The sequence below is a fragment of the Astatotilapia calliptera genome, chromosome 14 (assembly GCF_964374335.1).
Source record: "Astatotilapia calliptera chromosome 14, fAstCal68.1, whole genome shotgun sequence".
In the NCBI taxonomy this organism is placed as follows: domain Eukaryota; kingdom Metazoa; phylum Chordata; class Actinopteri; order Cichliformes; family Cichlidae; genus Astatotilapia; species Astatotilapia calliptera.
Window position 1 is genome coordinate 1,749,468 of NC_137435.1, and position 25,249 is coordinate 1,774,716.

At 42.8% G+C, this 25,249-nt stretch overlaps 1 protein-coding gene across 8 annotated transcripts in view; it reads right to left on the bottom strand.

Moving 5' to 3' along the window:
- ltbp4 (latent transforming growth factor beta binding protein 4) overlaps positions 1 to 25,249 on the bottom strand; it is a 67,605-nt gene that overhangs the window by 5,666 nt on the left and 36,690 nt on the right. For 4 of the 8 annotated variants that reach the window (XM_026192607.2, XM_026192600.2, XM_080289225.1 and 1 more), the window contains 27 exons: positions 24,281 to 24,403; positions 21,886 to 22,062; positions 21,654 to 21,791; positions 13,122 to 13,397; positions 11,523 to 11,690; positions 11,147 to 11,278; positions 10,570 to 10,695; positions 10,196 to 10,309; positions 9,807 to 9,926; positions 8,773 to 8,886; positions 8,553 to 8,672; positions 8,138 to 8,257; positions 7,650 to 7,775; positions 7,402 to 7,527; positions 6,963 to 7,085; positions 6,321 to 6,452; positions 6,052 to 6,177; positions 5,402 to 5,545; positions 4,347 to 4,610; positions 4,170 to 4,241; positions 3,719 to 3,847; positions 3,487 to 3,627; positions 3,115 to 3,267; positions 1,042 to 1,140; positions 788 to 947; positions 428 to 714; positions 88 to 240 (listed from right to left, as the gene is read on the bottom strand). In XM_026192607.2, the coding sequence (XP_026048392.2) occupies positions 88 to 240; positions 428 to 714; positions 788 to 947; positions 1,042 to 1,140; positions 3,115 to 3,267; positions 3,487 to 3,627; positions 3,719 to 3,847; positions 4,170 to 4,241; positions 4,347 to 4,610; positions 5,402 to 5,545; positions 6,052 to 6,177; positions 6,321 to 6,452; positions 6,963 to 7,085; positions 7,402 to 7,527; positions 7,650 to 7,775; positions 8,138 to 8,257; positions 8,553 to 8,672; positions 8,773 to 8,886; positions 9,807 to 9,926; positions 10,196 to 10,309; positions 10,570 to 10,695; positions 11,147 to 11,278; positions 11,523 to 11,690; positions 13,122 to 13,397; positions 21,654 to 21,791; positions 21,886 to 22,062; positions 24,281 to 24,403 (3,963 nt within the window). The remainder of the gene's footprint in view (positions 1 to 87; positions 241 to 427; positions 715 to 787; positions 948 to 1,041; positions 1,141 to 3,114; positions 3,268 to 3,486; positions 3,628 to 3,718; positions 3,848 to 4,169; positions 4,242 to 4,346; positions 4,611 to 5,401; positions 5,546 to 6,051; positions 6,178 to 6,320; positions 6,453 to 6,962; positions 7,086 to 7,401; positions 7,528 to 7,649; positions 7,776 to 8,137; positions 8,258 to 8,552; positions 8,673 to 8,772; positions 8,887 to 9,806; positions 9,927 to 10,195; positions 10,310 to 10,569; positions 10,696 to 11,146; positions 11,279 to 11,522; positions 11,691 to 13,121; positions 13,398 to 21,653; positions 21,792 to 21,885; positions 22,063 to 24,280; positions 24,404 to 25,249) is intronic. The other 4 variants (XM_026192606.2, XM_026192605.2, XM_026192601.2 and 1 more) reach the window with 3 other exon arrangements.

Genomic DNA, 25,249 nt, shown 5'->3' on the forward strand with positions numbered 1-25,249 from the left:
TCTCTGGGCGTCTGTGATTGAGGCTTTAACAGTTTATCTTCTTCTTTGCTGTCTCATAGCGATCTGTGCTCTCCTCTGCAGCCTTACCTATGCAGGTCATAGTGGTCATGTCCAGCTCGTATCCTTGGTAACAGTCGCAGGTGTAACCCTCTGCAACACGAATGCACCTGCCGTTCTCACAGCCGTGCAGGATCCCACAATCCTCAGCTGTGCTCAGGCTGGCGTATGACTCGTAACGCCCTGAGAGATGAGAGAAGGAGAAAGCAGGGTTCACTGTGTTGGTAGTTTCAGCTAGTTCACCTGCTGCTCACCTGGCCTGACCCGGTCCACCTCGACCTTTGGCCTCAGCACTGAAGCAGCGCTTTATGTTCACACGTTTTTATATTTTTCTTTGCATTTTAAATAAAAGTTTTGTTTCTGGACTCACTCTCATACAGCCTCCTCGGTACCCCTCCTCCTCCGCTCCTGTCGGTGAAAGAAGGGAAGGGTGGCCCCGGCCTCCACGCCCTGTCCTCCCCTTCCTCCTCTGTCTCCTCGTAGCGCCCTCCAGGCAGCGGGGCCAGGCTGAGAGGAGGACTGTCGGGCCTGGATGGTGGATGAGGCACGACTCCAAGCCCAATGTCAGCTCGTGGGTCCGGAGGAATGCGGAAGGGAGGCGGTCTGGACTGGGAGCTGTCAGGAGGCCCGTAGTCTCCCTCGGAGTAGTAACCAGTGCTGTGACACACAAACATCTGTTAACGTAACCTGATGATTATTAGAACAGCGACAGCCATGAGTTTGGTCTCACCTGTACTCAGGCCTACGATACGTTTCATCTGGCAGGCTCCCTCTGAAGCCTGACCTGCTGCCCTCTGCTGGAGAGTAATCATCATAGTCGGAGTGACCGTAGTCTCTGCCGGGAATCACAGGGAAGTAGTCGAGTCCATAAGGAGGCAGGTTTGGAGAAGCTGAGTTCATGAGGAGGAACGAGAAAGTCAAATTAAACTCGACTTTAGATTAAAACTCAAAATAAAACTGAGAAATGTGAACAGTTTTCTGTACCACTCCCTCGTCTTCGACCTGCTTCCGTTTCAGAGTCCGGATAAGTCGCCGGGAAAAGAGGCGGAGGAGGGAACGAACTGCACATACTGGCATACCCCTCTGTGGAGAGACGAATGCCAGTTAATCTGTTAAATATGCTACAAGGTCATCATACCAACTGATGATATTTAGGATGTTTAAACTACAGCTGTGACCTCTACATTGAAGGAACAACGCTTTCAAATCCGGGGACCAGGAGGCATACAGTGCTGCCAGGGCCAACCTGAGAAGAGGCATCAAGACTGCCAAGCAGCAGCACAGGAGGCGTATCGAGGCCAGGTTTGAGAACAACACAAACCCAAGGCAGGTCTGGGAGGGCATCAGGGCTATCACGGACTACAAAAGAAGAACACCATCACCCTCAGCCGACAGTTCTACTCTGGCTGAGGATCTAAATCTCTTTTATGCCCGTTTTGACAGGGAGAACACCGACCCTGTCCTGTCCCCTCTCCCCTCAACCGACCCTGCTCCGGTCCTGAGCACTCATGAGCTGAGGCGTGTGTTCCGGAGCATTAACACCAGGAAGGCGGCCGGGCCGGATGGAGTGCTGGGCCGGGTGCTAAAAGACTGTGCTGCGGACCTGGCGGACGTCTTCACCTCTATATATAACACCTCGTTGTCCTGTTCACTGGTACCATCCTGTTTCAAAGCAGCAACCATCGTTCCCATCCCAAAACAGTCAAATGTCACATGTCTGAACGATTTCAGACCTGTGGCACTCACCCCCATTCCCGCCAAATGCCTGGAGAGACTGGTCATTAAACACATCAGAGCTGCTTTTCCACCATCCCTGGACTCGCACCAAAAAGACCAAGGAGATCATTGTAGATTTCCGGAAGAGGGGTCATAACAACCATCTGCCTCTCTTCATTGGCAGTGAGGCGGTGGAGAGGGTGAGCAGTTTTAAATTCTTGGGGGTAACTGTGACCGAGGACCTGTCCTGGGGCAACCATATCACCTCAGTTGTACGGAAGGCCCAACAGCGCCTCTACTACCTGAGGAGACTGCGGAGCGCACACATTCCCAGATCTCTGATGTTGAACTTCTACAACTGTGCCATCAGCAGCGTTCTGACGTATGGATTTCTAGTGTGGTTCCCCAGCTGCACCAAGGCCGATCAGCAAGCACTCCAGCGGGTGGTGAAAGAAGCTGGCAGAATTATTGGAACAAGTCTGCCAGAGATCAGTAATATCTTCCCCACTCGCTGTTTGAGGAGGGTGCACAGTGCACAGTATCCTGCGGGACCAACATCACCCTGCGCGCCACCTTTTCCATCTGCTGCCCTCAGGGAGAAGGTACAGGTCTATACAGGCCAGAACATCCAGACTGGCCAACAGCCTGTATCCACAGGCTGTGAGGCTCCTGAACTCTCTGCCCCCCTCTCACGGACAATAACCATATCCAACTTCTTAATAGCAATGAACTGGTCTGCATTGGTGCATCATATCTTTATTCTCTTCCCCCTCCTGCCCTCCCCTCTTTCTTAAATAGATAACTATCATATCTGATATCATATCTCACAGTACAATAATATTGAATGGGTTGCATTGTTGTATTTTGTCATGTTTCTCAGGTCTTTGTCTGAATTTCTACGAACATTATTGCTAAGGATTGTCTTATTGCATTGGAGTCACACTGGGTTAAATATGTACACTTGGGTTTTAAGGGGTATTTATTATTTTCTTCTTTTTTTGGGGTTGTATGGAAGCCCCAAACGCAATTTCATTGTTCTTGACAATGACAATAAATAAATAAATACTAAATACTAAAATACATCTTTGGGCTTCCACAGAGGGTGACAGCAGGAAGGCTTCCCAATTCAAATTCCAGTTTAACAACTTAAAATTCTTCTCCTGTAAATGTCACCACGTCGGGGTAATGGCTTCAAAATCTACAACACTGAATACACACGGCTTTGGAGCTTTTGATGATTTCTGGAGGTATAAAAACAATAAAACCTCTCGACGTCTTCCTAACAGCCTTCCTGAGGAGACACCAGATGTTTTTATAGTTTCCAGTGGTTCTTTTGTTTACCTGTGTCGGGGGCAGGACAGAGGGCGCAGCTGAACCCCCAGCCCTGCCCATACAGACAGCAGCAGTCTGTGAAGGTGATATGAGCTCCCATCAGAACGCTCTGACACACCAGGCCTGTCGTCACGTGCTGCCAGCATATGGACAGGTTCTCATCTGGAGAGCATGAAGAAGTCAACACCAGAGCAGAGAAAGCAAAGCAAAACTGATGGCAGGAAGCTATTCATATAGTTTCTCGACTTTTGTGTGAGTCTGCATGCTGCGTCTGCCTGTCACTGTGCTGCTGGAACACCAGAGTTTCCGTGATGATGGACAATAAAGGATATTTCTATTATTTCTAGGGAGGAGAAGTAGAAGCAGGAAGCTCAGGTTTACCCTGATTGAGGTCGGAGGAGTTGACACAGTTTCGTTGGGTGTCGTCGAGGACCAGAGGAGGCTGACAGCTGCAGTAATACGAACCAACTGTGTTCACACAAATCCCTCCCACACAGCTCTCCTCTTCACACTCATCATGATCTGACACAAACAAGGAGGGAAAAAACTTTATTGACACAGAAATTCAAATCGGTTTGAGCAAATTAAGCTGCTGAGCTTCGGTTCGGCGTACCAACACACTCCAGCAGCGTGCTGTTGTAAACGTATCCGCTGGAGCAGTAGCAGCTGTATCCCGGGATGTTGTTGACACACACGCCGTTCTTACACACCTCTGGATGGAAACGCTTACACTCATCCACATCTGGCAACAAAGGCACGAAAAAGGACACGTGTCTCAAAGATGTTCTCATTCATGTCCGCTGTACCTCCCTGCAGCGTTGTGACGTACGGATTGTTACTGATCCTGTTTTTTACAGTCCAGACTTTCTGAGTCTGAGGGTTTTAAAAACACTCTTATACCTTCTGGGTTACTAATTCCCAACTTTCTGAAAACACAGCAAATATCTGAAAACATCTGGAAACGGTATCTGTGCCGACCGGACATTCTGCGACCCAGTAACATCATCAGTCAGGAAGTGAAATGCAGTGGGGTCAGGGTTAAAGAGGTCTGTCTGTGTTTGTACCTCTGTAGCTGAAGGCTCCTGGTCCTTCTGTAACATATCCATTCCCACTGGGACACAGAGTTAGAAACTCAGCTGCAACACAGAAAGACTTTATCAGAAAATGAACCAAAGCGCAGCTCTGAAGTCCTGATAGGTTGATAGGTGGCCTGCATTCACTATACACACAAGCTTTCCCACCTGTGTATGCTGTAGGGCAGGGGTGGTACTGGCAGCCCAGCCCCCAGCCCTGCCCCAGTGTGCAGCAGCACTCCTGCTGGGTGGTGTTGGTGGCCAGCAGGCTGCAGGTTCCCCGCTCTGCCAGGTTGTAATAACACTCCCTCAGCTCGCCAGGACGAGCCTGAGGAAGGGGCGGCAGCATCGGAGACAGCTCCACCACACTGGCGTGGAAAGCGGAGGAGGAGGTGGTGGTAGAGGATTGGCGGGCACGGACTATGTCTGTTTCTGAAGAAAAATGAGAATATGAAAGTTAAATTAGCATCTACCAAACAGGTTTGGGTGTTTGGCATGTTTTAGCTTTTGTTCTGCGAGGTCATCTTTGGCGACCATCACCGGTTATTTCAAAATACAGTTTTTCGTGTAGCCAGAAGTGACCCAAGATATCAGCTAATGCTATCAAGCTTGGTTAGCATGCTCCAGGACACAGACCCAAGAATTTCACTGAGCAGAACTAGAGCTCAGACCTCTTTAGTACAATAACCTCACAGTAGCCTTTTTATTGATCCAATAATTGCATTAAAAAAGCTCAAACAGCGCAAACACAGAGGAGAGGTTCAGTTCAGGCATGCTAGCTAGCTGAGGTGAAGCCTAGCAGACAGCTAGCAGCTACAGCTGCCTGTGTGACCATCCACCTGTCAGTCAAACAAGGCCAACTTTAAGCCTTAATAAAATTAGTCAGCTCAGTTCTAAAAATCATTCCCCTCTCATACTGTTGTTAAGAAGGGGTAACTTTTGTTAATTTCTGTTTTAAAGCTGGATGCTTTAACAAGGAGACTGACTCACTACAACCTCAAGTGGCTATTAGAGGAATTGCAGCTTTTGTTGGCAGTTGGGGAAAAGAAAGTCCAAGGATCATTATTCCATCTTCAGCAATGGAAGAGGCCCCCACACCAGCAACATCAGCAACAACAGAGATGAAAATCTTATTAACGGCATGGGGCTGGGATGGAGTTGGGTTGTGGCTCGTGTGAGCAGCAGCAGCTACACAGCAGCCATGTAGTCTCATATGTGTTTACCTAGAGCTGCAGCGTGGACGCACCGTCTGGCCGCCGTGTCGTAGCTGTGACCTGCCTGGTCACATTCACACATGAAGGACCCCTCCACGTTCTCACAACGAGCTGAGCCACACACACCCGGCAGAGACACACACTCATTCACATCTGAAAGACACATACACAAACGCATTTCATTTCATTCACATAAACCTTGTTTAGATTGTTTTCTAGATTAACCCATTAAAAAAACAATAATCTCAGGCACACGTCCAAATTTTGGGAAATAACACAAAACAAGAAAGTTAACAGCAAAAACAAACAATAATGAAACTCAGTTAAAAGAAGCCAAATGCCCGATAAAACGCTTGTCTTTGCGGGGCTGCTGTGACTCCGTGCCTGGGATCACCGTAATGACCCTAATATCATTGAAAAGCGCAGCGTCGCTGCTTTCAGGAACCGTTGGAATTCTTTCAATTGAGCAAATGGTTCAGGAGTTACAGATGTTGAAAACACCCATCTGAATCTAGCGACAGGTTAGGCTTTAGAGGGTCAAACATGTGATGCTGAAAAAAACATTTGTAGGATCCAAAGTCTTAAAATGTCTTTTTGGTTTTTTTTAGACCCAAGAACCCAAAAGCCTTGAATCCTCACACTTGTGCTCTAACACGTACCCACACAGGTCTTTCCATCGGCGGAGGAGGTGAAGCCTTGGTCACAAATGCAGCGGTAAGTTCCAAACAGATTCTGACAGTAGGCGTTTGCGCCGCACACTGTCGTGTTGCCACATTCATTAATATCTGATTGAAAGAAGAAACGAGAAGGAAGTCAAGTCCATCCGTTCATCCATTTTCTACGGCTCGTCTGGCCTAAGCAGAGATGAGGCCTCCCTCGTTTGTTCTAAGTGGATGCTGAAGCGTCGGTAACATGTGCTCAGACTCACCTTCACAGATCCCAGCGTGGTTCACCTGGTAGCCTGGCTCACAGTTAGTGAGGCAGCTGTAGGAACCAATGGTGTTCTCACATCGCTGTGACCCGCAAATAGAACCACCGGACAAGACGCATTCATCAACATCTGAAAGAGACAGACAGACAGAGGTCGTTAGACGTCAAGGTTCACAGCTTTGGATTGGCCTTAAACATCAGTAATATAAACTTTGATTCACATGAGGCCAACACTTCCTATGGAGCACCTCAGGGTTCAGTACTGGGTCCAGTTAATATATATGAGCAAGTATGTGCAGCACGTTGTACGTTTATAAGATATTTTATTTTGCTGGTCAGATTACAGAGACTGTATGGAGAAGAGCTTTGAACCACTACATGATGCACCTCATGAAGGCTTTGAATACATCGGTCCTATTTTAATTTCTTTCTTTGGCTGACAGGAAGTCAAAATACTTATTTTAATATTCTTCTTCTATTTGTCACGATTCATTTATCAGTTTATCTGTTCGTCTATTTTTTGGATGGTACTGGCAGCCACGAGGAGATGGACACAGGCTGCAGGGTCATGACCTAATTAACAGGTCAGGCCTACTTAAACTGGGCTGAAGGTGTCACACTTGTGTGTGTGTGTGCATACCAAGGCAGGCAGTCCCCTCGGGGTTGGTGGTGAAGCCAATTTGACAGTCGCACTGGAACGAGCCTTCGGTGTTCACACAGCGACCGTCCGAACACACCCCCGCCTTAACACACTCGTCCACGTCTGCACAAAGACACGAGAAGACAAAACTGAAGAGCCACAAACAGGCAGCAGCCGAAGGCCTGCGGAGCATCTCACGCAGCATGCAGTGATGTCTGCGGGCTCTGCAGGCCATCGCTGACTGCACAGGTGTAAAAGATTTTTGGACCTGACTGTAATATATCCGACACAACAGCTCCGACATCAGTCCTGCTTTCCTGCGACGGTCATGAGGCTGCTGTGGTATTAAATGAAATACTTAAACATCTGAATACGGACGTGCGCACAAACCCAAAGAAGCGTCCTGATAAACGTTCCCCGTTTGATCGGCGGGACTCACCGAGGCAGGCCGTCCGGTTCTCAGTCAGCGTGAATCCCTGCGAGCACACACACGTGTAGGATCCAGGCGTGTTCACACACTCTCCTCTGGAGAAACAGAAATCTCCCTCCAAACACTCGTTAATGTCTGAGGACACACACACACACACACATTAAAATGATCTGTTTAACGCACCGTTCTGTACGAGGGCGCCTCATCACCACCCACATCTGGTAAAGTTATATTTAACTAGCAGAGAGCGACCTCACCTCTGCACTGCCTTCCCAGGCTGGAGGTTCGATACCCGGGCGCACAGTCGCACCTGAACGAGCCGACGGTGTTCACACAGACCCGTTCTGCCTCACACACCCTGCCGCTCGCACACTCGTCTATGTCTGCAGCACAGAGAGTGACATCATCATTGATCGCACTGTCGCCAAAGTGCTGCTCACAGGGGGTCATGTGATTGTTGGGTTTTTCTCTGTATGTATCATTGTACGATCTACTGTACAATATAAAGCACCTTGAGGCGACTGTTGTTGTGATTTGGCGCTGTGTAAATAAAACTGGATTGAATTGAATTGAATTGAAAATTGATCGGCCTTTCCTAACTGATTTGCTCAGAGGCTCCGCCTTCTGCCACTGCAAGCTGAGGATGGACGGATGATGAAACGGTGATGAGTCTAAACATAATGTTGATTTCTAAACAGGCTCAGCTCCTGTGTGTGTGTGTGTGTGTGTGTGTGTGTGTGTGTACCTGTACACACTCCATCCACGCTGTGGTATCCCTGCCGACAGTCCACACACCTGTAGGAGCCTTCAGTGTTCACGCACCGCTGACCGGGACAGGAGTCGCCGTCCTCACACTCGTTTATATCTGCACACAGAGTGTGTGTGTGTGTGTGTGTGTGTGTGTGTGTGTGTGTGTGTGTGTGTGTGTGTGTGTGTGTGTGTGTGTGTGTGTGTTTAGACATCTTTGTGAGGACAGAAACTATACTTGTGGGGACCAACAGCCCTTACGGGGACAAAGTCCCCACGAATTTTACGACACTTTTAAGAATCTAATTGTGGTTTTAGTGTCAGGGTTACAGTCAGGTTAGGCTGAGGGTTAGGGAAAGCACGGCAAGGAGATGTCCTCACTACGATATGAAAACGAGTGTGTGTGTGTGTACCTGTGCACTGTCTGTCGGTCAGTCTGAATCCTGCTCTGCAGGAAACACATCTGTACGAGCCCACAGAGTTCACACACATCTGCCCAGGACACTGAGATGGCTCTGCACACTCATCCACGTCTGCACACACACACACACACACACACACACACACACACACACAGAGTGACGTCATACAAACAAACTAACATTTACATCACTAACTATCTGTGATGTGTACCTGTGCAGGTGTTGTTCTGGGGCTTGTAACCATGGTGACAGACACAGTGGTAGCTCCCCGGCGTGTTTTCACAGCGGCCGTTGGAGCAGGGATTCTGACGACACTCGTCGACGTCTGAAGGCACAGCGAGAAAGAGGAAACGTAAACAAACGGGAACGTCAGCGAGTTTCAGGAGGAAGGAAAGGTTTTTGGTTTTTCAGTCACTGACAGTTCAGGATCCATTTTTTAACTCATTCACTGCCAGCCATTGGCAGTGAATAAGTTAAACCCATTAACTCATTCACTGCAATTGACGGCTATAGACGTCAATTGCAGTGAATGAGTTAATAAAAAAGAACAAAACAATTACAAACAGAGAAACAATGTTCAAATATGCTGTTTTTTAAACACGTGGGCGTCGTCTGTAGTCCTGCATTTAACCCATTCGCCCAGCGCCCGGGAGCAGTGTGTACCTCGCTCAGGGGTACCTCAGGATAGCCATTCGGTGGATTTGAACCCACGACCTTCTGATCATGGGGCGACCGCTCTACCTTCTTAATTACATGTTAGTATTGTTTTTAAATTTTTGGGATACTTTCATAGTTTACAAACATTTTCAAATCTTTTTTATTTTTATTAGAGCTCAGCAGCATCTATCACACAAAACAAAAACATTCTGATGCACTATTATTTTACTGATACTTTATTTAATTTAGATTTTATTCTATATTTATCTTTTCACATTTTGACTTTTATATGAATATAAGTAACATATTTACTAATATCTATTCAGTTTGGGAAAATATGAATATTAATGCTTAAAGGCTTTGTAATAGTTTATAACCATAATAGTTGAACGGCAGGACGACAGCGTCTGAATGAAACAGCAGCTGAGAGACGTTTTTATAGAGTTTACTAAGAATTCTTTTCTGATATTTTTCAACTATACTGCTAATTGTAAAATTGTATTTTCTAATGAAAAAAATCAACTAGATGTTTTCATTGAACTATTTAAATGAAAATAATTATTAATATATTATAACATATTTGTTTACCTCTGCAGACGTTGTTGAGCAGTCCGTGTCCCGGCGGGCAGGAAACACAGCGGTACGAGCCCGGAGCGTTCACACACTCCTGACCCGGACACTGCAGAGGGTCGGCACACTCATCCACATCTGACACACACACATCAGTGATGTCATTTATAGCAGATTTATCAGTCAGTTTTAGACAGATGATTAAGGCCAGCTGTCTTCTGATTGGCTGACTGACTATTTATGACATCATACAAACCCACGAGTTGAAAAAACTCCTGTAAACTGAGTGTTTAGAGCAGTCTGCACACGTTTAACGTGAGAGTGCAGCTTTTCTGAACCGTGTGAGGCTGTCTGGAAGTCATCTCTAAAATAGAAATGAATTAAGCTGAGCCATGGCGGCCCTTCACCTGTGCAGGTGTTGCCAACGAGCCTGTAACCAAGCCGACAGATGCACCTGTAGCTGCCCGCCGTGTTGTCACAGCGACCGTTAACACAGGGATTCTGCCGGCACTCGTCGATGTCTGAGGAGCCAAACAAACCTTTACTAACATGTTCTGATTTATGCCAGTTTTTCCAACATTTCAATAAAAAGGTTCCAGAGTTTTATTTTCTGGCATCATGTTTTCCAGTCATATTTTCCGTGATGTGGTTACATAGCTCGTGCTTATGTTGCGATCTTAAAGGTCCAGACTGTGCAGACGTGCTGAAGCGTCTCACGGCTGTCACCGGGCAGGAAAACAAACATGAAAACGCTTTAAAAAAGACAGGAAGTGGCCGTCACCTTGGCAACTGGTCTGCTGGCTGTTGCTTCTGTATCCAGATGGACACACACATCTGTAGCTTCCAATGCTGTTCACACACTCTCCTACTGAACACACAGCTGGAGACTGCAAACACTCGTTCACATCTACACACACACACACACACACACACACACACACACACACACACACACACACACACACATTATTATCATTATAAAAACATTAAAAAACAACTGAACAAATACAACATTCAGTTTCTGTGTGTACATATACACAAAACATGTTTGGAAACTATCCACGGAAAAGACAATAAGGAAAATATTGAATGTAAAATAAACAAAATCTATTCAAATTATGTTGCATTTGTTTATTTGTAAAATAAAAATTACTGTTATTGTAAAATATCTGTTAAATAATGCAGAAATATTTTTCTATAATAAACATGATGTGATACAATATGATGACTTTCAATAAGTTCATCTTTATTTGTTTTGATATGTAGTAACTGTTACTGCTACAGATCGTATTGTTACAAACTCTCAGTCAGCTGACATTTTCAAGCAGGGCTGAAGGATTCACGTGTTCATATCTCACCCTGGCAGTGTGTGTGCTGCGAGCTGAGCTGGAAGCCCCGATCACACACACAGGTGTGTTTCCCACCTGGCTGATCCACACAGCGGCCACGGCCACACACACCCGGCCTGCTCTCACACACGCCTTGTACTGCTGCACGCACACAGAAACATGGCGGTTAAGGTTCGTCACCCGCCGAGCGTCTGCAGCTGACCTCAGGTCAGTGCTCTCACACATCAGATCATTCACATAAACACACCTTTGATCTTTCATTCTGCACAAAGACAGTTTTATCAAACGGATTCTGCTTTGATCTGAGTGAACTTTTTTCTTTTCAAAGGACGGAACAGATGAAGAACGTCCTTCCAACACGCCGTCCTCTCCGTCCAGTACTCACTCTGAACTCTGGGGGGCGTCGGGCTCACAGCCGGTCTGGCTTCCAGAGGGAGGTCTTCCCTGGGTCTCGACCCACGCTCGGGGCTCTGCGGCTGGGCCGGAGCGGGTAGGGAGTCCCCTCTGGATGGCGGCGGATCGGCCCGATACACTGAAGAGAAACGATCAGCTGCTGAGAGCAAAAACAACAACGACAGGTCAGTTTGTCTTCAGCAGCTCCTTCCTCTCAGACTGACACAGTCATCTTCATCAAACCAAGGTACAGCAGGTAAAGTTTTTCATAAACGCTGCCAAAGACTTCGTGCTTAGTAGATGCAGTTTTTATAGAAAAAGCTCTGCTAAGATTTTAACGAATCACTCAGCCTCGATTCAAAAAGCAAAGGCAATTAATATCAAATATAATAATAATAATAATAATAGTAAATTTTATTTAAAAAGCACCTAAGACACCCAAGGACACTTACCAATGTACCATTTAGAATAAAACACATAAAAGAACAACGACACAATGAAGAACAATAAAACAAAAGCACAAGATAAAATGAACAAAGTAGGTTCACAGTGAATATGCAGATTTGAACAGATGGGTTTTGAGTTGAGATTTAAACTGAGGGAGAACCAGTGTTTCTTATATCTGGGGGCAGAGAGCTCCACAGCCTGGGAGCAGAGCAGCTGAAAGCTCTGCTTCCCATGGTGGTGAGGTGGGAAGAAGGCACAGCAAGCTGGATAGAAGAAGAAGATCGAAGTGAGCGGGCAGAAGAGATCGTGCTTAACAGGTCAGAGAGGTAAGGAGGAGCAAGGTTATAAAGGGCCTTGAAGGTGAGCAGAAGTTTGTCTGAAATTTCACTGGGAGCCAGTGAAATTCCCCCAATTTTGGGGGGAGACCATGCAAGAGAAAATCACAGTAGTCAATGCGGAAGGTAACAAGATTGTGGACAAGAATGGACGTAGACTGGAAAGAGAAGGACGTAATCTGTTAATGTTGCGTAGATGGAAATAGGCAGAACGGGTGAGATTTATAGAAAAGTGAACTGTCTAGGTGACACCAAGGCTCTTAACCTGATGTGAAGGGAAAACTGTGGAGTTATCGATGGTGAGTGAGAAATGGTTCGCCTTCAGCAGGTTGGATTTAGTGCCAATAAGGAGGATTTCAGTTTTATCCTCATTAAGCTTAAGAAAATTAGAGCTGAACCAGGATTTTAATTTAGTGAGGCACTCTGTCAGGGAAGAAGGTGGGAGGGAGGAATCAGGTCTGCAGGAGAGATGCAGCTGGGTGTCGTCAGCAAAACTGTGAAAGTGAAGATCAAATTTGAAGAAAATATAAAAGTGCAATAATAAAAAACAGAGGCAGAGCCAACTCACAGTGTTCGATGCGTTTATATGCTGCAGGTTGTTGTAAATCATGTTGTGTTCATGTTTGTGCAAACGTGTGTGAAAAGGCTTCTTTAACATAACCCAACAGCTCTTTAGTGCCAAACGAGGATTCTGCTCTAAATCTGACCTCAGATGTCCTGAAACCGTCTCACTGTCTGTAAAGTTGAAGTAAAACTGTTGCTGGTGTTTATCGATGATTCCGACAAATAAAACGTCGCTGTTTTGCTACCTTGGCTCCCGGCGGACGGAGGCTGAGGTCTCAGTTGTGTTGAATCAGGTCGGCTCTGCGAAGGCCGGGTTCTGCCCTGGGTGGCCGAGGTACCAGCACTGCCAGGCTGCACAGGCCTGGAGGAGGACGAGGAGGAGGAGGAGGCGGGAAAGCCTGTGCCTGGCTGGGGCTTAGGTTGGGGAGGACTGGGTCTGGTCCCAGCTCCTGTGGCACCGGAGGTACTCGCTCCACCAGAGGGAGGGGGTTTCAGTAGAGACCCGGACCCTGAAACAGGACCTGCAGGGGGGGACTCAGGCTCATCACACTGACTAACACATCCATCTTTGTTTAAATCGATCTGCAGGTGTAATCTTAATCAACCAGGGATTTTTTTAATCCTAAAAAAACAAATAGTCTTCAAACAAGACTTAGAAACAACCAAAAACAAGAGTTCATCTGAAACAGAGTCAGAATGTAGCTGTAAATGCTGCAGTGTAACGGTGACAACATTAAATACGAGTTTAGGCTCAGTTTAAGAGGAGCTCAGTCTGTCAGCAGCTGCTGTTTCATTTATTAACGTCATTAATAGGAAAACTGGTTGTCAGGCAGGCTGTGAACCGTTCGTAGACGATAACTTGTGTCAACTTTAAAGTTTTTAATGCTGTCATAATTTATTAGTGTGAATGCTTGAAAAGCATTCACAGTATTGTTCTTCTAATCTTTATTAGTGTGAATGCTTGAAAAGCATTCACAGTATTGTTATTCGAATCTTTATTATTATTAGTGTGAATGCTTGAAAAGCATTCACAGTATTGTTCTTCTAATCTTTATTATTCTATTTTATTATTATCTATTCCGTACGTTTTTTGAAAGCCTACTCCTTCAAAACCGTTCAACTTAGAAAAACCATTCAAACACCATTAGATTCCTATTCTTTTGGACACTGTTGCTTGTATTTTTCTCATTTTTAACATTTATATTTTTAATTTTATTCAACTTTATTCAACAAAAATTTCCCATGTATTTCAATGGGGAGACCCTTCAAATTCTCATTCAACTTACTCATTTTTAAACTCTTACTACTTCAACATACGTTCACATAGAGCCACCATTCAAACTTTAAAACGAAGACAAGACATTCAACTATTCAACTTGTATTTATCTTTTCAATATCTATTATACTTTTTCTTCAGTTCCAGTTTAAGTTTCATGATGTTTTTTCACCCGTTTCAAAATTTATAATGGGTGTGTATGGGACGGAATGTTGGGGCTAGAGTGAGGCAGCTCAACTGCTAGAGTGAGAGGAGCAAAAAAATTAATCTTAAAATATTTTTTAAAACTGCTGCTGTGTCCGCAGCGTTTGCTCTACAGGTATGATTTTACCCTCAAAACGTAGCCATGGCTGTCCTCTTTCATCCAATGTGTTTACTATTGTACTAGGTGTTATGGTTCTTTCATAAATGTCACCAATGCACAGCCTCCTCCCTCAAACTCTTCCATAGACTCTAATGTTAAAATGGCTCAGAAGGTTCGTTTGAAAATCAGAAGAGCATGGTGTCTTTCCACTGTCACCACGTGCATATAATAAACTCCACAGACATGAAAACTGAGAATTTGGTAGACTAGACATTGCTGTCGCTCACAGTGAAAGAATTTTGTCAATACGACTTTTACTTTTCATTTGGGAACGATTTGTTTCGGCCTGACTTTTCTGTTCATTTTAAGCAGCAAAAGTGAGGTGCATGTCTGTGTGCGTGTGTATGGAGCCCTTGGGTGCGGTCACTATAGCAACCAGGCTCACACCTGCCTGCTTAACGAGCTCTCTCTCTCACTCTGCCAAAATTAATCTTAAACACTTCTCTTTCAACTGCTGCTGTGTCCACAGTGTTAAAGCCATCATTTTACCCTCAAAACGTCGCCATCGTTGTTCTTTTTCCAACATCTTGTCTTTCAAAGCTCAGAGATGTAAACTTTTTAAACTGTGTGGGTCCAAGTGGAGGGATCACATTTGAGTCATTCAGTGATTCAAAGAATATGACCTTTTAATATTCTTTCAGATGTTTTCTGACTCTAAATGTTCTTTTCTCATTTCTTAGGTTTTTCTAATTTACAATTAAAACATTTTCAGCTTTTTTCCAACTTCTTCTTCTGTGTAACCTTCAGCTTTTAGCAGTTCAGCACTTTTGTTTTCAGGTTAAATTCGGGTTGTTTTTTTTTTATCTCATTCAAAATTTTTAACTTAAATTCAGTAATTATTTCATTTCAATGCATACATTCAGATTCAAGCATTCACACTGCAGTTTCTTCAGAAAATGCACTTTCTAGTTAGTGTGAATGCTTGAAAAGCATTCACAGTATTGTTATTCGAATCTTTATTATTATTATTATATTTTATTATTCTTCCGTACGTTTTTTGTAATCCTACTCCTTCAAAACCGTTCAACTTAGAAAAACCATTCAAACACCGTTAGATTCCTATTCTTTTGGACAACACTGCTTCTATTTTTCATATTTTTAACATTTATATTTTTAATTTTATTCAACTTTATTCAAGAAAAATTTATAATGTATTTCAATGGGGAGACCCTTCAAATCCTCATTCAACTTACTCATTTTTAAACTCTTACTACTTCCACATACATTGACATAGAGCCACCATTCAAACTTTAAAACGAAGACAAGACATTCAACTATTCAACTTGTATTTATCTTTTCAATATCTATTATACTTTTTCTTCAGTTCCAGTTTAAGTTTCATGATGTTTTTTCACCCGTTTCAGAGTTTATAATGGGTGTGTATGGGACGGAATGTTGGGGCTAGAGTGAGGCAGCTCAACTGCTAGAGTGAGAGGAGCAAAAAAATTAATCTTAAAATATTTTTTAAAACTGCTGCTGTGTCCGCAGCGTTTGCTCTACAGGTATGATTTTACCCTCAAAACGTAGCCATGGCTGTCCTCTTTCATCCAATGTGTTTACTATTGTACTAGGTGTTATGGTTCTTTCATAAATGTCACCAATGCACAGCCTCCTCCCTCCAACTCTTCCATAGACTCTAATGTTAAAATGGCTCAGAAGGTTCGTTTGAAAATCAGAAGAGCATGGTGTCTTTCCACTGTCACCACGTCCATATAATAAGCTCCACAGGCATGAAAACTGAGAATTAGGTAGACTAGACATTGCTGTCGCTCACGGTGAAAGAATTTTGTCAATACGACTTTTACTTTTCATTTGGGAGCGATTTGTTTCGGCCTGACTTTTCTGTTCATTTTAAGCAGCAAAAGTGAGGCGCATGTCTGTGTACGTGTGTATGGAGCCATTGGGTGCGGTCACTATAGCAACCAGGCTCACACCTGCCTGCTTAACGAGCTCTGCCTGCCACTGTACCAAGATTCATCTTAAGCACTTCTCTTTCAACTGCTGCTGTGTCCACAGTGTTACAGCCATCATTTTACCCTCAAATTGTCGCCATTATTGTTCTCTTTCCAACACCGTATCTTTCAAAGCTCAGGCATTTAAACTTTTTAAACTGTGTGGATCAAAGTGGAGGGATCACATTTTAGTCATTCAGTGATTCAAAGAATATGACCTTTTAATATTCATTCAGATGTTTTCTGACTCTAAATGTTCTTTTCTCATTTCTTAGGGTTTTCTAATTTACATTTAAAACATTTTCAGTTTTTTTCCAACTTCTTCTTCTGTGTAACCTTCAGCTTTTAGCAGTTCAGCACCTTTGTTTTCAGGTTAAATTCGGTTTTTTTTTTTGTTTTGTTTTTTATCTCATTCAATATTTTTAACTCAAAATTCAGCAATTAATTCATTTCAGTGCATACATTCAGATTCAAGCATTCACACTGCAGTTTCTTCAGAAAATGCACTTTCTAGTTATTATTATTATTATATTTTATTTTTCCGTACGTTTTTTCAAAGCCTACTCCTTCAAAACCGTTCAACTTAGAAAAACCATTCAAACACCGTTAGATTCCTATTCTTTTGGACAACACTGCTTCTATTTTTCATATTTTTAACATTTATATTTTTAATTTTATTCAACTTTATTCAACAAAAATTTATAATGTATTTCAATGGGGAGACCCTTCAAATCCTCATTCAACTTACTCATTTTTAAACTCTTACTACTTCCACATACATTGACATAGAGCCACCATTCAAACTTTAAAACGAAGACAAGACATTCAACTATTCAACTTGTATTTATCTTTTCAATATCTATTATACTTTTTCTTCAGTTCCAGTTTAAGTTTCATGATGTTTTTTCACCCGTTTCAGAGTTTATAATGGGTGTGTATGGGACGGAATGTTGGGGCTAGAGTGAGACAGCTCAACTGCTAGAGTGAGAGGAGCAAAAAAATTAATCTTAAAATCTTTTTTAAAACTGCTGCTGTGTCCACAGCGTTTGCTCTACAGGTATAATTTTACCCTCAAAACGTAGCCATGGCTGTCCTCTTTCATCCAATGTGTTTACTATTGTACTAGGTGTTATGGTTCTTTCATAAATGTCACCAATGCACAGCCTCCTCCCTCCAACTCTTCCATAGACTCTAATGTTAAAATGGCTCAGAAGGTTCGTTTGAAAATCAGAAGAGCATGGTGTCTTTACACTGTCACCACGTCCATATAATAAACTCCACAGGCATGAAAACTGAGAATTAGGTAGACTAGACATGGCTGTCGCTCACGGTGAAAGAATTTTGTCAATACGACATGTACTTTTCATTTGGGAAGAATTTGTTTGGGCCTGACTTTTCTGTTCATTTTAAGCAGCAAAAGTGAGGCGCATGTCTGTGTACGTGTGTATGGAGCCATTGGGTGCGGTCACTATAGCAACCAGGCTCACACCTGCCTGCTTAACGAGCTCTGCCTGCCACTGTACCAAGATTCATCTTAAGCACTTCTCTTTCAACTGCTGCTGTGTCCACAGTGTTACAGCCATCATTTTACCCTCAAATTGTCGCCATTATTGTTCTCTTTCCAACACCGTATCTTTCAAAGCTCAGGCATTTAAACTTTTTAAACTGTGTGGATCAAAGTGGAGGGATCACATTTGAGTCATTCAGTGATTCAAAGAATATGACCTTTTAATATTCATTCAGATGTTTTCTGACTCTAAATGTTCTTTTCTCATTTCTTAGGGTTTTCTAATTTACATTTAAAACATTTTCAGCTTTTTTCCAACTTCTGCTTCTGTGTAACCTTCAGCTTTTAGCAGTTCAGCACCTTTGTTTTCAGGTTAAATTTGGTTGTTTTTTTTTTGTTTTTTTTTAATCTCATTCAATATTTTTAACTCAAAATTCAGCAATTAATTCATTTCAGTGCATACATTCAGATTCAAGCATTCACACTGCAGTTTCTTCAGAAAATGCACTTTCTAGTTAGTGTGAATGCTTGAAAAGCATTCACAGTATTGTTATTCGAATCTTTATTATTATTATTATATTTTATTATTCTTCCGTACGTTTTTTGTAATCCTACTCCTTCAAAACCGTTCAACTTAGAAAAACCATTCAAACACCGTTAGATTCCTATTCTTTTGGACAACACTGCTTCTATTTTTCATATTTTTAACATTTATATTTTTAATTTTATTCAACTTTATTCAAGAAAAATTTATAATGTATTTCAATGGGGAGACCCTTCAAATCCTCATTCAACTTACTCATTTTTAAACTCTTACTACTTCCACATACATTGACATAGAGCCACCATTCAAACTTTAAAACGAAGACAAGACATTCAACTATTCAACTTGTATTTATCTTTTCAATATCTATTATACTTTTTCTTCAGTTCCAGTTTAAGTTTCATGATGTTTTTTCACCCGTTTCAGAGTTTATAATGGGTGTGTATGGGACGGAATGTTGGGGCTAGAGTGAGGCAGCTCAACTGCTAGAGTGAGAGGAGCAAAAATATTAATCTTAAAATATTTTTTAAAACTGCTGCTGTGTCCGCAGCGTTTGCTCTACAGGTATGATTTTACCCTCAAAACGTAGCCATGGCTGTCCTCTTTCATCCAATGTGTTTACTATTGTACTAGGTGTTATGGTTCTTTCATAAATGTCACCAATGCACAGCCTCCTCCCTCCAACTCTTCCATAGACTCTAATGTTAAAATGGCTCAGAAGGTTCGTTTGAAAATCAGAAGAGCATGGTGTCTTTCCACTGTCACCACGTCCATATAATAAGCTCCACAGGCATGAAAACTGAGAATTAGGTAGACTAGTCATTGCTGTCGCTCACGGTGAAAGAATTTTGTCAATACGACTTTTACTTTTCATTTGGGAGCGATTTGTTTCGGCCTGACTTTTCTGTTCATTTTAAGCAGCAAAAGTGAGGCGCATGTCTGTGTACGTGTGTATGGAGCCATTGGGTGCGGTCACTATAGCAACCAGGCTCACACCTGCCTGCTTAACGAGCTCTGCCTGCCACTGTGCCAAGATTCATCTTAAGCACTTCTCTTTCAACTGCTGCTGTGTCCACAGTGTTACAGCCATCATTTTACCCTCAAATTGTCGCCATTATTGTTCTCTTTCCAACACCGTATCTTTGAAAGCTCAGGCATTTAAACTTTTTAAACTGTGTGGATCAAAGTGGAGGGATCACATTTTAGTCATTCAGTGATTCAAAGAATATGACCTTTTAATATTCATTCAGATGTTTTCTGACTCTAAATGTTCTTTTCTCATTTCTTAGGGTTTTCTAATTTACATTTAAAACATTTTCAGTTTTTTTCCAACTTCTTCTTCTGTGTAACCTTCAGCTTTTAGCAGTTCAGCACCTTTGTTTTCAGGTTAAATTCGGTTTTTTTTTTGTTTTGTTTTTTATCTCATTCAATATTTTTAACTCAAAATTCAGCAATTAATTCATTTCAGTGCATACATTCAGATTCAAGCATTCACACTGCAGTTTCTTCAGAAAATGCACTTTCTAGTTATTATATTTTATTATTTTTCCGTACGTTTTTTGAAAGCCTACTCCTTCAAAACCGTTTAACTTAGAAAAACCATTCAAACATCGTTAGATTCCTATTATTTTGGACATGACTGCTTCTATTTTTCTCATTTTTAACATTTATATTTTTAATTTTATTCAACTTTATTCAACAAAAATTTCCCATGTATTTCAATGGGGAGACCCTTCAAATTCTCATTCAACTTACTCATTTTTAAACTCTTACTACTTCCACATACATTGACATAGAGCCACCATTCAAACTTTAAAACGAAGACAAGACATTCAACTATTCAACTTGTATTTATCTTTTCAATATCTATTATACTTTTTCTTCAGTTCCAGTTTAAGTTTCATGATGTTTTTTCACCCGTTTCAGAGTTTATAATGGGTGTGTATGGGACGGAATGTTGGGGCTAGAGTGAGACAGCTCAACTGCTAGAGTGAGAGGAGCAAAAAAATTAATCTTAAAATATTTTTTAAAACTGCTGCTGTGTCCGCAGCGTTTGCTCTACAGGTATGATTTTACCCTCAAAACGTAGCCATCGCTGTCCTCTTTCATCCAATGTGTTTACTATTGTCCTAGGTGTTATGGTTCTTTCATAAATGTCACCAATGCACAGCCTCCTCCTTCCAACTCTTCCATAGACTCTAATGTTAAAATGGCTCAGAAGGTTCGTTTGAAAATCAGAAGAGCATGGTGTCTTTCCACTGTCACCACGTCCATATAATAAGCTCCACAGGCATGAAAACTGAGAATTAGGTAGACTAGACATTGCTGTCGCTCACGGTGAAAGAATTTTGTCAATACGACTTTTACTTTTCATTTGGGAGCGATTTGTTTCGGCCTGACTTTTCTGTTCATTTTAAGCAGCAAAAGTGAGGCGCATGTCTGTGTACGTGTGTATGGAGCCCTTGGGTGCAGTCACTATAGCAACCAGGCTCACACCTGCCTGCTTAACGAGCTCTCTCTCTCTCTCTGCCAAGATTCATCTTAAACACTTCTCTTTCAACTGCTGCTGTGTCCACAGTGTTAAAGCCATCATTTTACCCTCAAAACGTCGCCATCGTTGTTCTCTTTCCAACACCGTATCTTTCAAAGCTCAGGCATTTAAACTTTTTAAACTGTGTGTATCAAAGTGGAGGGATCACATTTGAGTCATTCAGTGATTCAAAGAATATGACCTTTTAATATTCATTCAGATGTTTTCTGACTCTAAATGTTCTTTTCTCATTTCTTAGGGTTTTCTAATTTACATTTAAAACATTTTCAGTTTTTTTCCAACTCCTTCTTCTGTGTAACCTTCAGCTTTTAGCAGTTCAGCACCTTTGTTTTCAGGTTAAATTCGTTTTTTTTTTTTGTTTTTTTTTATCTCATTCAATATTTTTAACTCAAAATTCAGCAATTAATTCATTTCAGTGCATACATTCAGATTCAAGCATTCACACTGCAGTTTCTTCAGAAAATGCACTTTCTAGTTATTATTATTATTGTTATTATTGATCATTAAGGTGGAGCAGACCCAACACTCCCATGACAGAAGCATGAGCAGCCGGTGTGCAGGATGCTGTGTGCTCAGCAGGTACCCTGGTTGTCCTTGTTGCTGCCGTTTACCAGCACAGCTCTGCCGCCCCCTTCCGGTTCGCTGACTCTCTGGTTGAATTTAAGAGTTGAAGGCGAGTATTGGTAACCAGGACCAGCAGGACAGATCTCCTTAAAGGCCACTGAAGGAGGAGATGGAGGGAAGAGAGAGGACACACCTGAAAATTCACCTGAAACCAAATAAGCTCAGTCGTGACGTCGTCCTCCTGAACCTACCTGAACCGAAGTACGGACACCTCTGGCAGTCGGGTCCCCAGGCTTTGCCGACCCGGCTGCAGCAGCAGATCTGCTTGGTGATGCTTTTGAGAATAGGCAGGGAGCAGGAGGACGGACCCAGACCTGAACCCAGGACCCGGTAACACTGACCCTTCTCCTCAGAAATGACACTCTGGGCTGAGGAGGACACACAGGAAGGAGGGCGACTCGTTACACAGATGATCCACCCGAAGCTCGGCCGGGACCTGAAGCAGAGCGCTGCATGCAGAACAAGTACATGCTGTACCCCGACCCGCTCGGTTTAAATGACACAGGAAGGGATTCAACACAGACGTGGCAGGTGATGCAGGAACAGGAAGCTTTCCGACGACACAGAACATCAGCAGGCCGTGTCAACAGATCTAAATTCAGATGGAAGTTTAACCACCTGCAGACACAGCTTCACAATGATTTCAACCTCAGTAACCTCCCATGCAAACATCTGGCTCATGGCTTCTATCAAAGAGGACACGAGTGTTGGCACCGCTCTGATATAAAGATGGGCGCAAATTCTGGGTCTGAAAAATGAAACCGACACTGAAGTGCTCCAAAGCTGCATTCTCTCTACTGACCAGCAGGGGGCAACTCCTCAAAACGAGTAGATGAGCACGAAGCGTTCCTTCCTAACCAAGACAGTTAGGTTAGGAAGCTTCATCCATGCCTGCTAGTTAGTGTTCAGCAACATCCAAGTAAAATCCAAGAATTTCACTCATTGAAACTGGAGCTCTGATTCGTGGACAGGTTGTTACTACAGTAACCTCGCAGCAAGTCACATGATGTCATGATGTCATTTAAAATGCTCCAAAAGGCTCCAACAGCACAAACACGGTCCAGAAGTCCAGTTCAGGTGAAGCTAGCAGACAGCTACTGACACCTGTGCCACCATCCACCTGCCAGTCAAATAGGCCACGCCCCTAATAATGCACACTGTAAGCCTCAACATTATCCAAACAGGTGAGTTGTGCAAACATTCTTGTTATGAAGGAGAAAATTATCTGTAAAAACCAAACAGTTTATCAGTGTATCAGGCTGTAAACGTGTTTATTTCTGCTCTAAAGCTTCAACATGTGAGTCTGACTGACTCACTGCTGCCTCTGCTGGACGTCAGAGGAACTGCAGCTTCATTTGCTTCAGTGTTGGCTTCATTTTTATTCTGCTTTATTTCTTTTACAGGAAACAGACTCTAGATTGTGGGGAGGGAGCTGCTCCGAGGTGATAACTCAGCCCAGTAAGCGCAGGTTAAAACACAAACAGGAAGTAGAACAATAGAAAAAGCACAGCCACTTTGCTGCTTGTCCAAGTCCGTGTGGATGTCAAACAAAAAACCTTCAATTTGACAAAACAATAATTTGGATATAAAAAATATTTCCAGGAAAGGAAAGAGACCAAACACAGACACACTGTTAAAAAAAAGTAAAGCTTTGATTAGAGCGCTGTCATCAGTTACCGGGTAGACCAGCATCCTGAAGCTCCTCCTCCTCTGATTCACTGAATGCCGGTCGGAATAAGCAGAGCACCGGTCAGGCTTCATACAAACCATCTGAGCACTGAACCTCTCCCTCATGTTCCCCAAAGAACAACGAGCAGAACAAAGATTTAAAGTTGACCTTTAAAAACACAGAAGTCCTCTCATTATTCCTGCTGATGGTCTGAGCCGCAGTCCGACGAATCTCATCTTCAGATTTTCAGAAAAGCTCAGAGTAAATCAACAATTCTTTGTAAGAAAAATTGTGTTTAGAACATCTTTAAACTTACAGAAATGCTGTATTAGCCCAGTGTAACTTTAATACCTGAGTGGCTGTTTGAAGTTGAAATCAGCCAACACTGTGTAGCTTGTCTAATAAACTACACAGACACTGTAGTAATAATTTGTCCTGTGTTATATTATTTTATCAATTTCAGTTTGCAGGTTGTCTGTGCGTCCTAGACCGGGTTTGTGAGTAGACTCCTGTGGTATCAAAGTGAAAATCTTAAGTGACATCATTACACTCGCCAGTCCAGCCTTTTACACCTTAACACAAAAATGGCTGTGATGCTTTTGAACAGAACCTAAAGTTAAAGCTGAAAGTCTGCAGTGCAGTTGCTGAGGTGGCGCAGGGAGCCAAATCCTCACTGCCCACTGTGTTACAGCTATAGTAGAAATTAGAGTTATTTCCAGCTGTGCAGCAGCTTCAGCTTTTCTGTACTTTGATGTGCTGCACAGCTAAACTTTGAGAGAGACGAGCCAACCAAAGTCCAGGAGAAACTTGGAGAGCTCAGATGGATTCAGGAAGTCCTGACAGGAGTCGGCATCATTCCTCATTTCATTCCCAAGCCGGCGGCGGCGGCAGCGTGCATGTAAATGTGCGTTACTTACAGATGCAGATTCCATGTGAGGCGTCGAGGATGAACCCCAGCCTGCACACGCAGCTATAGCTCCCCCTGGTGTTCACACAGATGCCGTTCTCACACAGCCCCGGCTGCAGGCACTCATTCACGTCTACACACACACACAAACACTTCAGGCTTTTCTCAGCTGTCAAAGCGATCCGACGTCAAACGTCCTCTAAGACACCGTTTATTTACTAACGCCCGGATCCCGAGTGGGCTCATCAGAAAACTGATAAACTTTTTAAAGATGGATCAGTCCTCTGGTCGTAAATAAAGAAATCCATTGCATAGGAAACATGGAGACTTTAAACAAAGAGTCAGATGAAGATTTCTTTATCTTGGAAGCAGTTCAGAAGGAAAGCTGAAGATCTTACATTTGGTAGCTGACAGTTCGTTGGTATTATCTTTATGTTAATTCTGATCGATGTCACTTTTGTTCACGCAGTAAATATGTTTTTTATCGCTAATGTCTAAACAGACTGGAATATGAAGGAAACCAATAAGAAGAAAATCAGAGGAAAACAGGGCACCTTTTATAAACTTCTGACTTTAAAAGCAGTTACGACAGTTAGTTATGATTTTTTCTCCAAGAAATCTGTGTGTCGAGCTAAAGAGATTAATGACATCTGTGACCATGGCAGAGTAACTGTCCATGGCTGAATCATCACACTGAAGCCATTAATGCTAATATCAGCCTGTAGAACTACAGTCTAAGGTTAAATTAGGCAGTTAAACCTTTAATTGTTACAGCTCAGATTAAACACTGCAGTTTTGGTTTCTTTCTACTAAAACTTTCTGATAAAATGTTGGTGGAAGAAGTTTTAGTTCCCTTTGCAAAGATGAACAAAGCTCAGTATAAAATAGATTAAATAAGGATTATTTTACATATTAATTCGTCAAAAGCAGCCACTGTAGTGTTGTTATTCCTGGATTTATTTGTAGTTTGATGACACAT